The sequence below is a fragment of the Sitophilus oryzae genome, unplaced genomic scaffold (genome assembly GCF_002938485.1).
Source record: "Sitophilus oryzae breed Bouriz unplaced genomic scaffold, Soryzae_2.0 scaffold_1499_pilon_pilon, whole genome shotgun sequence".
Taxonomy (NCBI): Eukaryota; Metazoa; Arthropoda; class Insecta; order Coleoptera; family Curculionidae; genus Sitophilus; species Sitophilus oryzae.
In genome coordinates, this window is record NW_022146168.1 from 3,519,061 (window position 1) to 3,536,588 (window position 17,528).

Genomic DNA, 17,528 nt, shown 5'->3' on the forward strand with positions numbered 1-17,528 from the left:
ACTCTAACCAGAACTGTTTTTCAACATTGCATTTCCTCCGTAAAGTCGTTTTTTATGTCTATCTATAGAGTCATGCATCAATGAAATTTTTAATTATTGGTATTTTTTAAAAATCAAATAGTACATCTTATAGAACTTTTGGGGTGCTATTCAGAACTCTATTCGGAACTATTCTTTAAATCATTTTTTACCTAGAAAATCGATTTAAACTGCGCAGGCTGCCATTTTATTTTTGTTCATAACTTGGTTAATACAATAGAACGAAGGAACTATAGAACTCTTGTTCTAGAATATATTTCCACTATCAGAACCGTTCCAGAATAAAAAAAGGGTGCTACTTGAAGTTGGCACCCCCTTGTCATATCTCCCGAAATTAACCAGAACTATTTATCTATCTTATCAAGAACTATAGAACTATTGTAAATTTATCCAGAACTCTCAAATTCCAGTTCATTTTTTGAAAAAAGGGTGCCAACTTCACACGAGTATAAAACCGGCCCTAAGAAAAATATCAATGTTACAATATATTTTAGAAACCATAATATGTAAGCATAAATACAACAATCTGTAATGTTTTTCTTTGCTCAGTGGATGTCATAAAATGCTCATTCTAAAATACCACAATATTATAATATCTTTTGATCAACTAATCTAACAAAAATTTAAAAACCAATCTGTTTTTAAATGAGAAGTTAGCCACCGTTTCGGGAGAATAAGCAATTAAATCGAGGTACCTAAAATCCGAACAGAACCCTATTGATATCCTTTTCTTGACCTTCAAGTAGTACCTAAGTTCTGTTTGCCTGCGCCTATCAAAGTGTCAGTTTCCGTCGCGTCGTTCTCTAGAACAGTGTTTATCTCGTTTGAGGTATTTTCGGAATATTATTATAATGCCAGAAGAATCCAAGGATTTATATTTTTGTGTAAGTCGTAGTACAAGATTTTGTTTTGTTTGTTTAGTTTTTTAGTCATCTGCTGGTGATGCTAACATGTGCGTCTAAAGCTATTAAAATGTGTTTTGGTTTTGTTAAAGTAATGAAAATTTACAATAGGTTGGTTTTTGGCTATAATTCGAATTTGTTTAGAATAATTAGATCACAATTATGATGTATAAAAAGCAAACTTTTCTAAAATTTTATCACAAAAATGAGGGTTTGTCATAAGTGTTTCTAAACCCGTTCAGTATAAAAATTCAGGTAAAATAACCTTTACAAAATCAAGAACCCAATCTTTTAAAAGGGCTGCACTTTATACACAACCGTTTTAAATGGGTAGTCTCAGACTACTAGTCGGTTAGATATTAACCGACTGTTTCCAATTAATTATTCTTAATTTACTTTTAACCGTTTATTAATAGATTTAATTTTGTTTTTGCCAACTAAATCAAATATAAGGACTTCAAAATGAAATAACATAAAAAGACATAAAAAACAAAGATTTTTTATAAGTGGGTATTCTATCTGAAAAATATAAAATAAAATGAGACAAAATACGTTTTGATCATATACAGGGTGGTGCATCGTCGTTGGAAAAAAAAACTGTTCAAATATCGGCTCCCCTATTAATTTTACAGGGAATTCTATTAGGTTTTTTAAAGGTTTGCCTCTGCTGAATACACATTCCGAATTTGAAAAATTTTGGATAAGCCGATATTAAGTAATTTAAGAAAAACTTTATCTATTATATAAATTAAAACTGAATAGGTATCAATGCAAAACCAGGCAAACGCCAATGTCAACTTGTATTTTCTATACGTTATGCTTTTGCCTAATTCGAACCTAGGTCATATATATACTTACGTGGATAAGTAAATCCCTATGAAAACAGTCGCAAACATATCAACGACTTCCATTTATCTTCTTTTTTTGTTGCACACGCGGTGCTTCTACTCTATCTATCCTTGTCGAGGACCTATCGTCCGCGCGCCAAATTTGAACATTAATTTTAAAAATTTAATTTGTAAAATGCTTATATTTGAACAATAAATTGAATGTTTACTGTCCCAAAAATTAAATTATATAAAAGATACATTTAGCCACTCCGTACGAATATCAATATTCTTAGGAAATCTAACCAGAAAGTATGCATGGGGCTTAATATAAATAAAAGAACAACTAAATACTTTACTTGCCTAATAAAAGATAATTCGGGGACCTCTATATTAGCACTTTCACACACTAAACACTTTCTAGTCATTTTTACGAGTATTTAGAAAGTCCAACGAAAAAAAAATAGAAATATAGTTGCACAAACTTAAAATTAACTTCTCACGGAACACACTTGCATCCTTGGCTATATAAAAGCGGTCGATAAAAGAATAATTAATACAATTTTTAAAATAAAAAACGCAAAAAACAAGGGTCGTTACACAATAGAAATAAGATTATGACATATGATTATGATAATATGATGACAATGAAAAGTTGGTTTAGTTTTCATAACAATGTATAATTTGTATTTTCTAAACCGTATAAAATTGTGATTATTTTGGAAATACATGCAACTTTTCATGTGCATACGCAAAGTAAGGTCCTCGAGAAAGACAAACCTATTAAACGTTTCGTAAGTACAATAAAGAAGGTTTGAAAATGGCATGTCGTGATGTTGGAGACATATTTTTTAATGCTAAACTTATGGCGTTGATTTATCCACGTAAGTATATATGATCTAGGAATTCGAACAAGTTTTAAATTACAAAATGCATTTCGGGGACACTAACCATAGGGACTATAACGTAGTAGTGTAGACATCAAAAGAAATTATATTTGACAATGATAAAATCATAACATCATTTGAAAACTTAAGATATGTTAACATTTGCCTGGTTTTGCATTGTTACCTGTTCAATTTTAATTTAAAAATAGATGCAGTTTTTCTTAAATTAGTTATAATTGGCTTTGGGCATGCGTATTCAGCATATGCAAATCTTTAAAAAACCTATTTACTACTTCGCTATAAAATTAACATGGAAGCCAATATTTAGACAATTCCAAAATTTCATGGGATTTCCTATGTTGCCAACGACGATGTACCACCCGGTATATTTTAGTTTTATATTTAAGAACTGTTACGTATAATTTCACTTTCACTACACATTTAGAAACTTTATTTAAAACATAATATCAAAATATTTTTAAATAATTTTATTATAATTCTTAAATTTAAGACACTAAATTTTACATTTTTGGAATTAATTATTATTTTTTATTTTTTACAGTGATATATTTGAATGTAAAAACTGGGTATTTTTTTAAAGATCAAAAAATAGACAAAATGATTATTTTAAAGGTCTAAAATTCTTATAAAAATTGACCTTTAATGTCACAACTATTCTCTTTAATAATTTTTCATATCTTGTCAAATTAGTTCATTTTTGACATTTTAGTCAATTTTTAATTACCTAAAGTCAGTTGTCTCATGGTATATGTGGAAATTATTTTTTCTTATTGTGCATTTTGAATAAATATACATACTACATTCGTTTTTCCATAACTTAAAACAAAATTAAACATTTGTTATGATTTTTTTTATCACTCTATAGATATTTACTATGAGAAAAGGAAATACCTTATCATAGATACTAAAATACTTTAAGGGATATTTCAAATACATGACCGGAAATTGAAATACATTACGCAGTATTTGAAAAATTTAAAAGGTATCTGAATCACAACCTTTGAAACTGAATGTAATTGTAACAGAAGCATATAATTTCTATTGGTAATAAATATTTCAGCCACTTGAGTTTTAGGACAAAAAATTACCATCAGCTACTAAATTTTGCGGCTTTGCAAAACATCTAGACTGCTTTGACTTGAAAATTCCACTTTACTTCAAGTTCACGCTAAATATAGTCTGTGAAACGAATAACTTTGAATTTGACAGTTCCCGCGGGCTTTTCTAGGTTTTCTAGTGTTAATTTTATTAGGTTAGCAACTTGCGGCTATGCTGACGCAATGCCGTCTCTAATAGAACAGGCTCGTAGCGAGATTTATGACGTCACGCTAGTTACATACTACAGATTAATATATTGTAGAATACATGGAAAACATAATTATTCCTGATATTTTTGGTTTGTATTTTAAAAATGATATAGTTTACATGAAATATACATAATATACAGTTAATATAAACAGTTAATATGAATAAGTTAATATAAAAAAATATATTAACTGTATATATATTTTTTTATAAATAAAAACTATGATTAAGTTTTCATTTGGGTTTTCATTATTTTTTTTTTGGTTAAAAAAAAAACGTTTCGGCTAACATTATAGTCTTAATCATTGCTTTGTCATATGATTTTTTTTTCATTTTAAACCAACAAAAATAATGAAAAACCAAATGAAAACTTAATCAGCGTTTTTCCCGAACCTAAATTCCAAGAAAATCAAAAATTTTAGAATAATTTTACATATAAAATGACAGCGATCTTTATTTCATAGTCATCGCTGACGCCTTTTTTTCTAAGATATTGTATTATTTGCAAATATAATTTTTCGAACATTGATACTTGCAAAATATACATATAAATTTTGTGAATGCAAATAATAATAATTAGTAGATATTGAATGTTTTTTTGTTAAATTAAATCGATTTTCAAACCAAAATTTAAAATATATTTTACATTTTACCCAATATCTTATGTACCTATTCATTACTTGTATATTGTAAAACATTTGCTGCATTTGTATGGTTCATAGTTTATTTGCCAAAGTATTTATTACTATAAATAGGTATATAATATATTGTATTTATTAACTGTATATTATGTATATTTCATGTAAACTATATCATTTTTAAAATACAAACCAAAAACACGAGGAATAATTATGTTTTCCATGTATTCTACAACATATTTATTAATCCGTAGTATCTAACTAGCGTGACGTCATAAATCTCGCTCTGAGGCTGTTCTATTAGAGACGGCATTGGTCTGATATTTAGAAATGTCAAAAACTGATGACATCTGACTTTTGACAATTATGCCATTTCGTGTTGATTTTTGCAAGAAGAGGCAGAATTGTGACATGTTTTATAATTTTCCTTTTCTATTTCACGAAAGTAAAAAGAGTTACCTATCTGATTCGGTCAGTCACTCAATTTAAAGAATATCAGTAACTTTATTTACAGAGGGATTTTATATTTGCCATGTTGGTAAAAAATAACGGTCAAAATTCAAAGTTATTCATTTTATAGACTATAGAATACCCTGTAAGCAAGAACAGTTAACCTAATCCCTGTAAGTACATATTTGTCAAAATATTATTATTATATTGGTTTTCCATAATTTAACTATATAATAAAAATACTTATCTGCTAGTGCTATGTCTGATTGTTTAAAAATAATACATGAATTTCAATACCCCATTACGACTATTACGACATACTTACATAATCGTAATCGTAAATATTTCATACTATCCGAACAAAATAGTTGAGACCTTTAAAGGAATGTTTGAAGGTAACGATAGCAGAGTTTTGTTTATTTCCCATCTTCTAGTCAAAATGTGTCTGTCAAATTTTAAGGGTTAAAGGGTTAAAGAGATTTCAATAATATTTATTTTAGTGTCATTAATCCCCTGAGATCGCAAGTGTCATTTTATTGTAGATTTTGTGCTCCACATCCTGTATTAGCATATATTTTTTACGTAAGAACAGAAAACGCATGTAGATCGGTATGTTGTTTTACAGGGTGGTCCCAATTGTATTCCGGAAACTCTGGCAGCATATTCTGCAGATAGAAAAAAGTAAAAAAGTTCGTATAAATGTATGTCCTAAAATGCTTAATTTCGGAGATACAAGGTGTAGAAATTTCATTTTTATTTCGATTTTTTCCAAATAATTTCTGAAGTAACGTCAACATTTGGATGCAAATTGGTATCTGGTAGTTTTGATGAGAAATTTGATTTTTATCTCAATATGACTCCTACTTGTATTTTTTAAAATTAATCATAGATTTTTCTTCGAAAAAATGATGATAAAACAATTTCTGTTGAACTTTTGAAACAAAAACATTTCAAATTTATGATTTCAGTCTAATAACTATTTAGTCAACATGTTTGATGTCAATGATGACAGGTATTCATAATTTAGATTCCAAATATCTCGAGAACCATTACTTGTGGAGATTTTTACCAAGAGACCGTTTTTACATAAAAAACGTCGTAGATGTATATTTTTTGACTCAGTAGTTTTATACAGGTACGGAAAAAAAGTTATTAGTCTCCAAACCAGGTAAAAAATATGTAGGTGGCACCCTCTACAAGGAGAAGTCATATTGACATCAAAATCAAATTGCTCATATCAAAAAACTGCCAGACACCAATTTTCATCCAAATATTGACATTACTTCAGAAATTATTAGGAAAAATCGAAAAAAAAAATTCTACACCCTGTATCTCCGAAACTAAGCATTTTAGGACATACATTTATACAAACTGTTTTACTTATTTTTATCTGCAGAATGTGGTGCCGAAGTTTCCGGAATACAGTTCGGACCACCCTGTATACGACTCTTCTAAATTCCCAACGGGAATCGATGTGCAACAAGACATTGGAATTTGCGTTGATGTATTTCTGACGCACACAACCAAGAAAAATATTATTTGTACATCTTCCTGGTAATGTTTTGGACAGATAACTTTTGAACAGACTAACAAAAAGTCTCCCCCAGATTAACGGATATTCCAATATTATTTGACGTATTTATGTACAGATGTTTCCCACTATATCAAAGAATTGTACGCAGCATAAACCGTGTAAATAAAGAAAGGGATTTTATTTAATTATATGTAATGAAAAAATGATGCAAGCAAATTTCCGAAATTACATGTTAATAAGATTGATAAATAAAGTAAATATACTTTATGCCCCGAACTGTTTGGACCAAATGTTAGGTACTATATCGAGGGTCACAAGGCAGCGAGGGGACCTAATATGATTTTTTTAATATATTTTTTTTAATTTTTTGCAATATTTTCACAAAAATAATTCAAAATATTTTATTTCGCAATAGAGCGTTGATATTTATTATTAAAAAATTAATTTAAAGATAAAAATGTAGATTCATAGCCTTATTTTGCCCCTGTTGCCCCTGCGTCATAGAAAGAAATCAATTGACGGCCTTGGTTGTCAGTTTTCAACCAGTATATTGACAAATGGTTCATATTTTATGGTTTACATAATATTTGAGACAGCCTTTATATCTGTTTAATATAATATAAAGTCACGTTTTAATAATTGATAGTTAAAACAAGTTAAAAAACATGATTTTTAATTTTTTAATCATCTAACGAAACTAAAAAAAATGAATAATATAAAGAGTGGTTAGTCATCAAATCAAACACAGCTCACATTAATTCTAATAAATGGTGAAAAAAATTCTCATTTTTTTTTAATTGCAATTATGTACATCAAACGAAAGTGTTCCAAAGTCTAGATCGTGGCAGATGTTATATCAGATAAAAAATATTAACTGACAGATAATTAAAAGTAATTAAAAATTGTTGAAATGTGTGGAATTTTAACTTACCGAAAGTTAAATCTAAAAATGTGGCATTGATCAATTATACATTTTTAATATAAATATACCGATGGTATACCTTTTTTTATTTTGAATTCTCAATAAAATTTTTGAGGTTAAAAATAATAAATCTTTGTGTTAATGTTTCAGATAAAAAAATGATATTTGGTATATTAGTATATGACATAAATTAGGATTGATTGACGTATTCAACTGTTTTTGGTCACTTCCTGTTTCACCGGAAATTACTACAACTTTTGATTTTTAAATGGCACTCTCGGTATATTTTTACTTTATTCGATAGAAAATGACACTCTGAATAGAATGACATATCATATATCAACTTTTGACATTTTCGCTTAAAAACAAATCGTATTTTAAATTTCAATCTAGAGTGCCATGGCTGTGTTAAAAACACTAACTTTTTTTTAATCAAAGAGCCCTGGAATAATAGATTTGAACGTATAATGTTTTTCGCGTCTTGTCGCAACCAAACCAAACCTAAATCGTATTTTTAATCATATCTCAATTTTTTCAAATGAAACAATGGTGACTCTGCATATTTGGAAGAAGCATTTTTTAACGAATAATTTGGTACCACACACTTGCTATTTCGAGTCAAATTGTCGTTATGAATCGCATGCTATAATGTCAAATAAACCATATGCGAAAATGTCAAAAGTTGACATATGATATGTAATTCTATTCAGAGTGTCATATTCTATCGAATAAAGTAAAAAAATACCGAGGATGTCATTTAAAAATCAAAAGTTGTAGTCATTTCCGGTAAAACAAGAAATGACTGAAAACAATTGAATACGTCAATCAGTCCTAATTTATGTCATATAAAAATGAAAAAATAAAAAAGTTATAGGGGGTGAGCCACTTTTGAGACGCATCCGGTATATCGAGAAATTATGGTTACACTCTTTGAATTTGACACTGTATGTCAGTTTAATTTTATATTTTCGTGATTTTGTACGTAAAAGTGCTTTACTTTTATGCCTAGGCGTTAAAGTGACTTTTTTATATTGTCAATCACGTCGCAAAAATTAATACTTTTGTGACGTTTAAAAAAAATTACTTAAATCTTAATCATCTTCTGATTATTGTCATATATAATTGAATGTTTTCAAACTTTGATCCCAAACCTACGTTGCTGAATATCTGCGTCTCGTTAGACAAATTTAATAAAATTCCAATTTTGTCATTATTGTTCGATGTACCATTATTGTTCACCATTTACAAAAATAGATTGTTACAAATATCGAAACTGCCTATGCCTACGTAAAAACCCTATGTTAGTAAGCTCCACTAATTTTATATTGAATAATTTATTCTAATATATCCCTATATTTTAAATTTTAAATTAAAATTTTAATTTTATAACGATTAAATTTTTATATACTCGGTATATTACGAGTTTATTGTAACTTATTTTTCAAATTAAACATTTTATAGAAACCTATTTTTTCAAATAGTTTATTATAGTTTATATTTTAGACTTATTAATCTAGATTGATTTTTCACTTAATGGGTTAGATCAGAAGTCATAATTTGACTCCACATATTTATTTACTGACACTGACAGATATAATATCTTAATACTTAATCATTTGATTGATTATTATAGTAAAAAGCGTATTTCATAGAAATATTAAAATCTTTGTTTATATCAGATTTTTTGAATTTAATTGCGTTTTACCTTAAATTGACATACTACATCACTTACATAAGGTATGACTCAGTCAAACTAGAATCACAGCTTATTCAATACTACAACAGATAGTGTTGTTTCTTACTATTATGTGACAATAATACAGTAATTACGCGCTACCATCCACAGAGATTTTTGATTTTTTCTGATAAAGGTACACGTAAATGGCGAAAAATACGAAAAATCACAGATCCATTTGACTAGTATTTGTGTATTTAGACGTATTAACACAGATTTATCAGTAAGACGGCGAAACTAAATAAAACAAGGAGATCCCATTTAAAGGGACCAAATACAAAGCGCATGCGTATGATGAATCGCTACCATGGATCGCTACAAAAAAGATTTGCCACATATTAACTATTGATGAAGTAATCGGGTATACCTTTTTTACAAAAGGCAACAATGCATTCGAGAAAAAAAAAACGAAGTCTGACAATGCCATAGCCCTATTCCTATTAAGATGAAATAAGTGCCATATCTGTGATTTAGCTGTATCGTCTTAAGCCGTGTATGCCTGTATTAGTTTAACCACTTTATACTAAACAGTTGTTAAAAATATATAGATCAGCAAAAGAAACATTAGAACCTGTTGTTAGAAGTATCTTCTCTGGTAGTGATACCCCCTGCTGTACTAGTACTTACTCCTCAACGAACATTGATTGAAAACACTACCTTATGTTATTACGGGTGGAAACTATTACAATTATAAACAAATCATTAGGATATTATATTATTATACTGCTAACGCCGCGCCGTCTTCCCGTTTCCAGTCTCCAAGTTGTCTGCCAAAGACATCATCGTTCTCTAAGTTCCATCATTCTAGGATCTTCGTGGTCTTCCTCGTTTTCTTCGTTGTGTCGGGACCAATTGAAAGTTGCGTTTTGGTTATCGATCATCTGGCATTCTCATGAGGTGCCCAAACCATTTCAATTCCTGGACTCAAATAGAAACACTACCCCCATGCGGAATATCTTTGAAATATCTAAAGGTGCGTCCAGACTTAAGCATATAGTCCGACGAACAGAACGAACCGAAGGCGAAGTCTGGACCTGTCTCCTAGCCAAATGTTTTCCTGAGCGTGTCGGCAAATCGAAAATGCTCAAAAGGATTTAGCGTTCGTCGAATTATTCAGTTGACGAGAAAAGAACTCAGTTCGTGCTGTTCGCAGCATTTGTGTCGTTCGCGTTTTGTCACTAGCATAATTTCCACTTGAAAATGTAGTGGGATAGGGATTTTTTTTAAACTGGTCCGTTTCTCGTAAAAAGTTAGTGACTCGATGCATGTCAATAGAATCTTCATTGTTGAGTTTGTACATTTACTAGTAAAACTTATCTACCACAGTATCACAAACACTTCGAGGCAGATAGAATATTTATTCATATTTATGTTTGCGCGAACGCAATGATTTTTTGTTCCGACTATTTGTTCTGCTTGTTCCTGAGCGTTTGGTTCGTTCTGTTCGGGTCTAAAATGTTCAAGTCTGGACGCACCTTAACATGTAATACTTTAGATTGAACAGCAGATTTGACGGCAATTCACAATACTAAGTCAAATCTGCTGCTCAATCTAAAATATTACATTACAGAAAAAATATTGAGAGTATCAGTTATTTTAAATTTCCACTCGCAAAGTATCAGCTCCAAATCTTATTCTTGTGTGTAAATGTTAGGCTTCATCGATCCTAAAAATTAAATTACTTATTTTAAAAATAAGTTTTCTTTACTCATAGGTAATCAAAAAATGTGCATTTTTAAACATAAATTCTAGGAGGTTAAAATTTAAATAAAGAATCCTTTTAAACAACTCATATTAAGGGCTAAAGTCTTAATGTTGCTACAAAGTTTTATCAACATAGATAAATAATAATAAATCTACTTATTTACTTCCATCAAGAATTATGTGAATCTAGTTTAACATATTTATTATTAATGACATTTTAATATTCCTGCTTACGTGACTGAAAGTACGTTGTTAATACAAATCCACAGCAAAATTAAATTCGATGAAGACAACGTCAGTCGGTTTAGTTTTTATATTTTTTAAAGTAATGGGGGAATTTGCAAAAGCTTTACATCATGGTATCTCTGACACTCTCATTAAAATATGTAGTTAGTAATTATCTAACTGTATACAGTTAAGCAAAATTCTATAAATTCACTTTCATCTACCTTTAATACTGATTTATTAAATATAATTAATTATTTTTATGTAATATAACTTCGATTGAAATTTTTGGTGTTACAACGAAAAATGACACTGTTCTAAAACAATATACCAAAAGAACTATAAATAGTGTCTATACCTTGTGTGGCGGGTTTATTTCTTGAAAAGAGTCTGTTGTTTTTTGCCACTAGAAGAGAAATCTTTGAATATGTATTTTTTTGTAATACCACGTTGAATTCAAACGGAAATCAACTTGTCAGTGGTTTTTTACTAGTATAACAAATTTTCCTAATCAACGAAAAATTCTTAATGTTTCAGGAGGCATATCTCCTCCCGTCATCAGAAGTCAAAAGAACAAAAACTATTTAAAATGTATAGACGGAACTATTGAATGTCATTTCAAACCAAACGAAACAGAACGTCAACGGTTTCTAATAGAGAAATTAAAGTGTTCTCGAATATTTGTATTTGGATATTTTAAATAGTATTAAATAGTTTTTTTTCTTTCGAGGACGGGAGGAGAAACATTAAGCATTTTTGTCGGTTATTCAAACGGTTCTGATACACGATATCATTTGAACTACACTCTCGACTTGTTACAAAAGGAATGATATTTACAGAGCAAACATGTAGGTTTAATCACACTCCTGAAGTGAATATTCCAGAAGTATGATTCCAGGAATACACGTCTGAAGGGAATAATTGTTCCTAAAGAAGACCCTTAACGAGTTACCCAGATCCGTCAAGTTGATCTGAGAATGCTTAGAAGAACTATTTGCTTAGAAGAACGCTTTTGGCGATTTATATAGGATTTGTCTGATCTATAGCTATTTTGCGTATTCTTTGAAGTAAAAGCTATTGATAAAAATTGGAGGGGGGGGGAAGATCTAGTATGATTGGTGGAGTGAGGGCAATCCTAAAAAACTACAGCACTTAGGTCTCGTTGAACCCTTTGTTCATCTCCTGCTCCTATCAACTTATAGGCTACTTCGGAGGCAACCTCGACCGATCCAAGAGATGTACATCCTCTAATCCACAAGTGAACCTGACTTAGAAAAGAAAGTGAGAGTGTGACTCGAATAGTCTCGCTTCGTAGTCAAACATCTGTTTGACTCTCTGTTGCCTTCTATTTCACAAGAATCGGCAGTCCCTTTCTCCTGTTTACTTCCTCTGCAGAGTATGGTATGACACTTGAGTTGTCAATGTCCAGTTAGAATCTCAATTACATTTCGATGACTACTTCTGGCCAAAAATGTTATTGTTGCGTCGTCATTTTCAGTTGTTTGCTTTATCCAAATACGTATTTGGATATTTTTTATCTGTTATCACTATTATTGACAATGGGGTGGGGATGATTGATCATTGTTATTTAGACTTGCTGCTCTCTTACTTTTGCCACTATAAAAGATTGATAACATTTCTTTGTAGATCCAGTAGTTAATTTGAGTCTTCTTACGCTTAAACTAACTATCGGTCAAGATGCTGCTGCCTTTGCCCGTTATCTTCATACTAGATATGCTTGCAGATCAATTTATCTTGAATTTTTCAGCTTCTTCAACATAATCCACAACCCGTTCATTCTTAACCTTTTGGTCTATGACTATATTGATTAAAATGATTACACTTCCAATTTTACTAAGTGTATCGCGTATAGGGCATGTCGAAGACAATTTTCAAGGAAATATCACTTGCTTGTAGGTTGGGTATTATTTTGAAAGTCTCATGCCAGAGGCTGCGTTGTGCTTCTCCATGATCTACGAAAGGGTTCGAAGTTCACAACAATAACAAACTTGAGACATACCCATAATTGTTATTGCCAGATTTGCTAAACCTATGGATTTTAGCAAAAGATGGAGGTAATCCAGCATTACCTCCAGCGCACTTGTTGGTATAATCTGCATAGTTCCAGTTATTCACAAACGCAGAATTGAACAACAGATCATAAAAAACACAAGATACAAAAGCAATTATGCCTAGAGAAATATATATTTTAACAAATTTTATAAATATTTTAAATCTGAAATTTAAAAAGAGATCAAATGAATGACGAAGGTGTGTCTCTTCAAATAGTTGTGATGATTTTGGAAACATATGTATCGCACCCTCTACGACGAATGTGCTGTCGGACCTTCAAGCTGTTGCAGTGTTTGTTCTAAATTTAATCTAAGCTTCGAAAAGTTCGGCGAGCGCGTAGGGAATCGGTAAAAAACTCTCTCGAAGCGCACCGTAACCGCGTTCTGACGCACAGAAACGACTCGAGCCGTTCAAGATATCTCCGCGGTTTTGCAGCGCACGGCTTCAGTTTCACAGCAGCTTTCGCTAGCGTGTGCAAGCACACCGAACACCGATCGACGCGATCGACGTTTCGTCGTCGTCCGAACACTCATCTCAGAACTCATACCGCCTGTCGCGATCCCGATAAATCTCATCGTTTCAAACAGTGACTCGAATTTTCTCATTTAGTGTTTCTAGTTAGCGAAATATGTGCGTTAGCCATTTCGAAATGGTCCCGGCAGTCGTCAGTCTAGTAGCCAACAAGGGAAGGGACACTTATTCGGGCTTTATCCAGGAGATCAGCTGCTTCAAGTGCAAGAACCTCTCGGTAAGGACAGTGCCCTTTGTGGATGATGACGATGACGACGACGACGCGTTTGGCGCCGACGAATTATAAATTTCGAATGTTTCTCGTCTTATTTTTCGAACAAATAGTGAAACTGGATTATTTGGGGAAACTTTGGTGTTTCAATTTAATTGCCAAGGCAAGAATACACTTTTCAAATTCCACTTCAAATTTTTGCGGGAATCTCATATTTTTCAAAATTGAAAAGATATCTCAATCTGAATTGTCAGGTGTACATCTAATTAGAAATTCTCTCAATCTGTTTAGAATTGTTCATTGTAAACAAATACTAATAAACAAGTCATTTATCTGCAACAAATTTAGAATTTTAAATGATTTGAGTTGAGTTTTAAATGAACATTCCACAGGACTTTTTAATGATTCGTTTGCTAGGTCATGAACGCCGCTTGATAATAATTTTGCAGTTCAAAATGTCTTACATATTGTAGTGTAGTTTGGATTTTATCATGATAAATATGACTTAAAATGACGATTTTAAATTTTTGATTTGCATGTATATTATTAGAAGACAAATTTACAAACAAAACCGGATTTTTAAAATTTTAAATTATAACCAAAATGAGCATGATGAAATCAAAATCAATAAACTGTTAAAATATTGACTGACATGTTTTTGAAGTCTAAAAGAATTTTACCGGTTATTCAAGAGTTGTTTTTTTATATTTTTTACAAAGTTTTTCAGACAGTGTGAACGTAATCATTCACTTTTTTTTTTCATTTTAATAATTTATCAGTTTCTTTCCAAACCACAAACAATTCTGATACATTAAATATTTATTAACTTTCAATTTACGTCAATTGAAATCAATATGGGTCAAGAGACTTGAGTGATTATTATTATTCTTTATTCTTATTTTATTCTTTAAGAGGATCTACAACTAGGAGATTCAAATAAAAATACAGAATTTAAAGTTTCAGTAAATGTGGTTTTTAATGCTTTTTATTTAAACATTTTAGTGATATAGACAGGAAAATAATAACTATTATACTACTATATAAATACATAATAAAAGAAATGTAAATTTGCATGTTAAAATTTTCGCCAATAAATGGAATACCTATTATAGGTATATTTATTACAGTTTGAGGTTGGAACATTAGAGTTACAACAGCAAAATAAAACACTAACTCACCACAATACACCGTTTTAACGCTGTATTTTTGCCACAGGATGCGTGTTTCGCTAACTATGTTAGCATCATCAGCAAACTTGCTGATGATGCTATCATGGGTAGGCAAAACGCGCGTTCAGTGTTAAAAGTAAAGTATTTTGGTGTATTGTGGTTAATTAGTGTTTTATTTCGCTATATGTCTTTATGTTTTTTTTCATATTCCATACTATTTCTTTTTTTCTACTTTTATTTTTTTTTTCAATGCAAATAGCCAATGTCAATGTAATCAAATTTCTACTAAAATTAACTATTTGAAAAAAGAATATTTTTAAAAGGATGTCATTAATAATACGGGTCTCATATCTCCTCAAGGTGAGTGCGGTTCCAAAAATTCTAGCGCATTAAATATTAATTTTCTATTTGCGTCAATGCTTTAAAAAAATATGGGTCAAGACACTCTGCAATCGTTCCATTCTTTTTTTCAAACAATTCCGAATCGATAAAGGAAATTTCTGATGTCGTAAATTTATGAGGGTCTGAGTACAAAGTCCCGATGAGATTCCCAAGTCCGAGTAATAGTATGTAATTATTCCAAGAAATAATCAAAATAACATAAAATGAAATATAAACAGTACTTGTTGGCTAGGCGCCAGTCGCGATATTTTATCTCAAGATTTCTTATTGAGTTTCGTGATAAAATGTGATGTAGTCCGATATATTTGACATTATTAAATCATAATAATATTGAAGTGTTTTATTTCGAATATGGAAAAGACATCTTTTATTTCTTTTTGGGAAAATTTGCTTTTAAGTGTTATGGTAACAGATTTATTTCGTAACAAAATAGAAAGTATGCCGTTTGGAAATAATTTTTTAACAGAATATTTATTTCATTATTTTATTTTTATACTACAAACCTATAAATATGACCTTTACATATAAACTTTTAATCTTATTATGTATAATACAATTAGGTATGCATATTTAAAGTGTCTAAGCCAACATATTAATAAATAATATATATTATGCACACATTGCAAAATATTTTTGTTGCGTCTCAAATTAAAAACAATAAAAATTCCTTCTTATTTACCATAATATCACTAATATACAGTTAATTTATATAAATTTACTAATGACTCCGCTTAACTGACAATTTGTCAGCCTTAACGCATATTTATTAGCTATCTAAAATATCTCTATTAAAAAAAAAGACTAGCTAATTTCATTTTGTATTATTTGACTTGCACACTTCTATTTTTTATCAGAATGGTATTCAAACAACGCCTTATTAATATTTACACTTTAATAATAAAAATACCTAAATGTTTTAATCGGTTCATTTAAATTATCATGCCTGAAGCTTAACGCCCCCACAAACGCTCAATTCTATCTATTTTTTATAAGCTAAAGGAGATTGATTCGAAAAAAATTCATAATTTAAGATGCTCTTTTAGAAAAAATAAATAAAAAGTAATAATTTAGGGTAAAAATGTACAGTTAAAACTGCGCAAACTGGCTGTGTTAAAGAACTGAGCGTCTGTGGAGGCTCTTATTTTGAAGGGAAAGTTTTTTTCTCTTTATAGGAAGTATTATTGTACTCGAGGTTTCATATAACTAGTGCATAGTATGTGCAGTCCCATTTTATTTCAATAGAAATGGCGTCGCATAAAAATGCCGTAAATCGCATAATAAAAATTGTTATGATGTTTTTCCCGCAAGTGCGCGTGGTCAGCGTGGTGTAATATTTTTTCTCTATGTCTAATGTCTGTGTATTAATATTTACAAAACACCTTCGTATTCAACAAAAATATCCATCTGTTAATATCGATACGTTCATGATCTAAATAAGCAAATATAACAAAGGGAAATAGATATTAATGCACATAAATTCTATTTATACATGTATATCTTTGGACATAGCCATTTTGATGCAAATTAAAGTTTGATGCATATGATTCACATACATAATATACATATTGTGTACAGTACAAGTTATTTTAACTGTAAACAATAATACTCTAATACGATTTGAAAATGAAAAACGTCTGTATATTGAATTAATAGTTGTATGAAACCAACAGTACTAGTTATTATAAAAATTTAATCATCATAAGGTGTCAATGATAGCTTATTTGTTATGCATAGTTAAAATAAAAGCACTGTAGATATTACAAATGAATATTAAATATAAACTCCATCCAATTTATCTCATATATTAATCTTGTAGGTATAATATTCCCTATTAACAATATTCTCTTACATTTAACAGTCCATTATTATGTCAAAGCAAATCCATCCAATCCTCTATAAAAAGCCATCTTGGTATACGTAGAAACTTGTATTTTTCAAGCTACAGTTCGACTC

The 17,528-nt window shown here is 30.2% G+C and overlaps 1 protein-coding gene across 5 annotated transcripts in view; it reads left to right on the top strand.

Annotated features, from left to right (window-relative positions):
• Nucleotides 1-17,528, top strand: part of LOC115877849 (inositol-trisphosphate 3-kinase homolog) — a 282,008-nt gene that overhangs the window by 247,565 nt on the left and 16,915 nt on the right. The window contains exon 1 of one of the 5 annotated variants that reach the window (XM_030894177.1): nt 804-923. The exons of 2 other annotated variants lie outside the window; for them this stretch is intronic. In XM_030894177.1, coding sequence (XP_030750037.1) covers nt 891-923 — 33 coding nt within the window. In that variant the 5' untranslated portion in view covers nt 804-890. Of the gene's footprint in view, nt 1-803; nt 924-13,674; nt 14,168-17,528 lie in introns of those variants that run through there. 2 more of the 5 variants (XM_030894176.1, XM_030894175.1) reach the window with 2 other exon arrangements.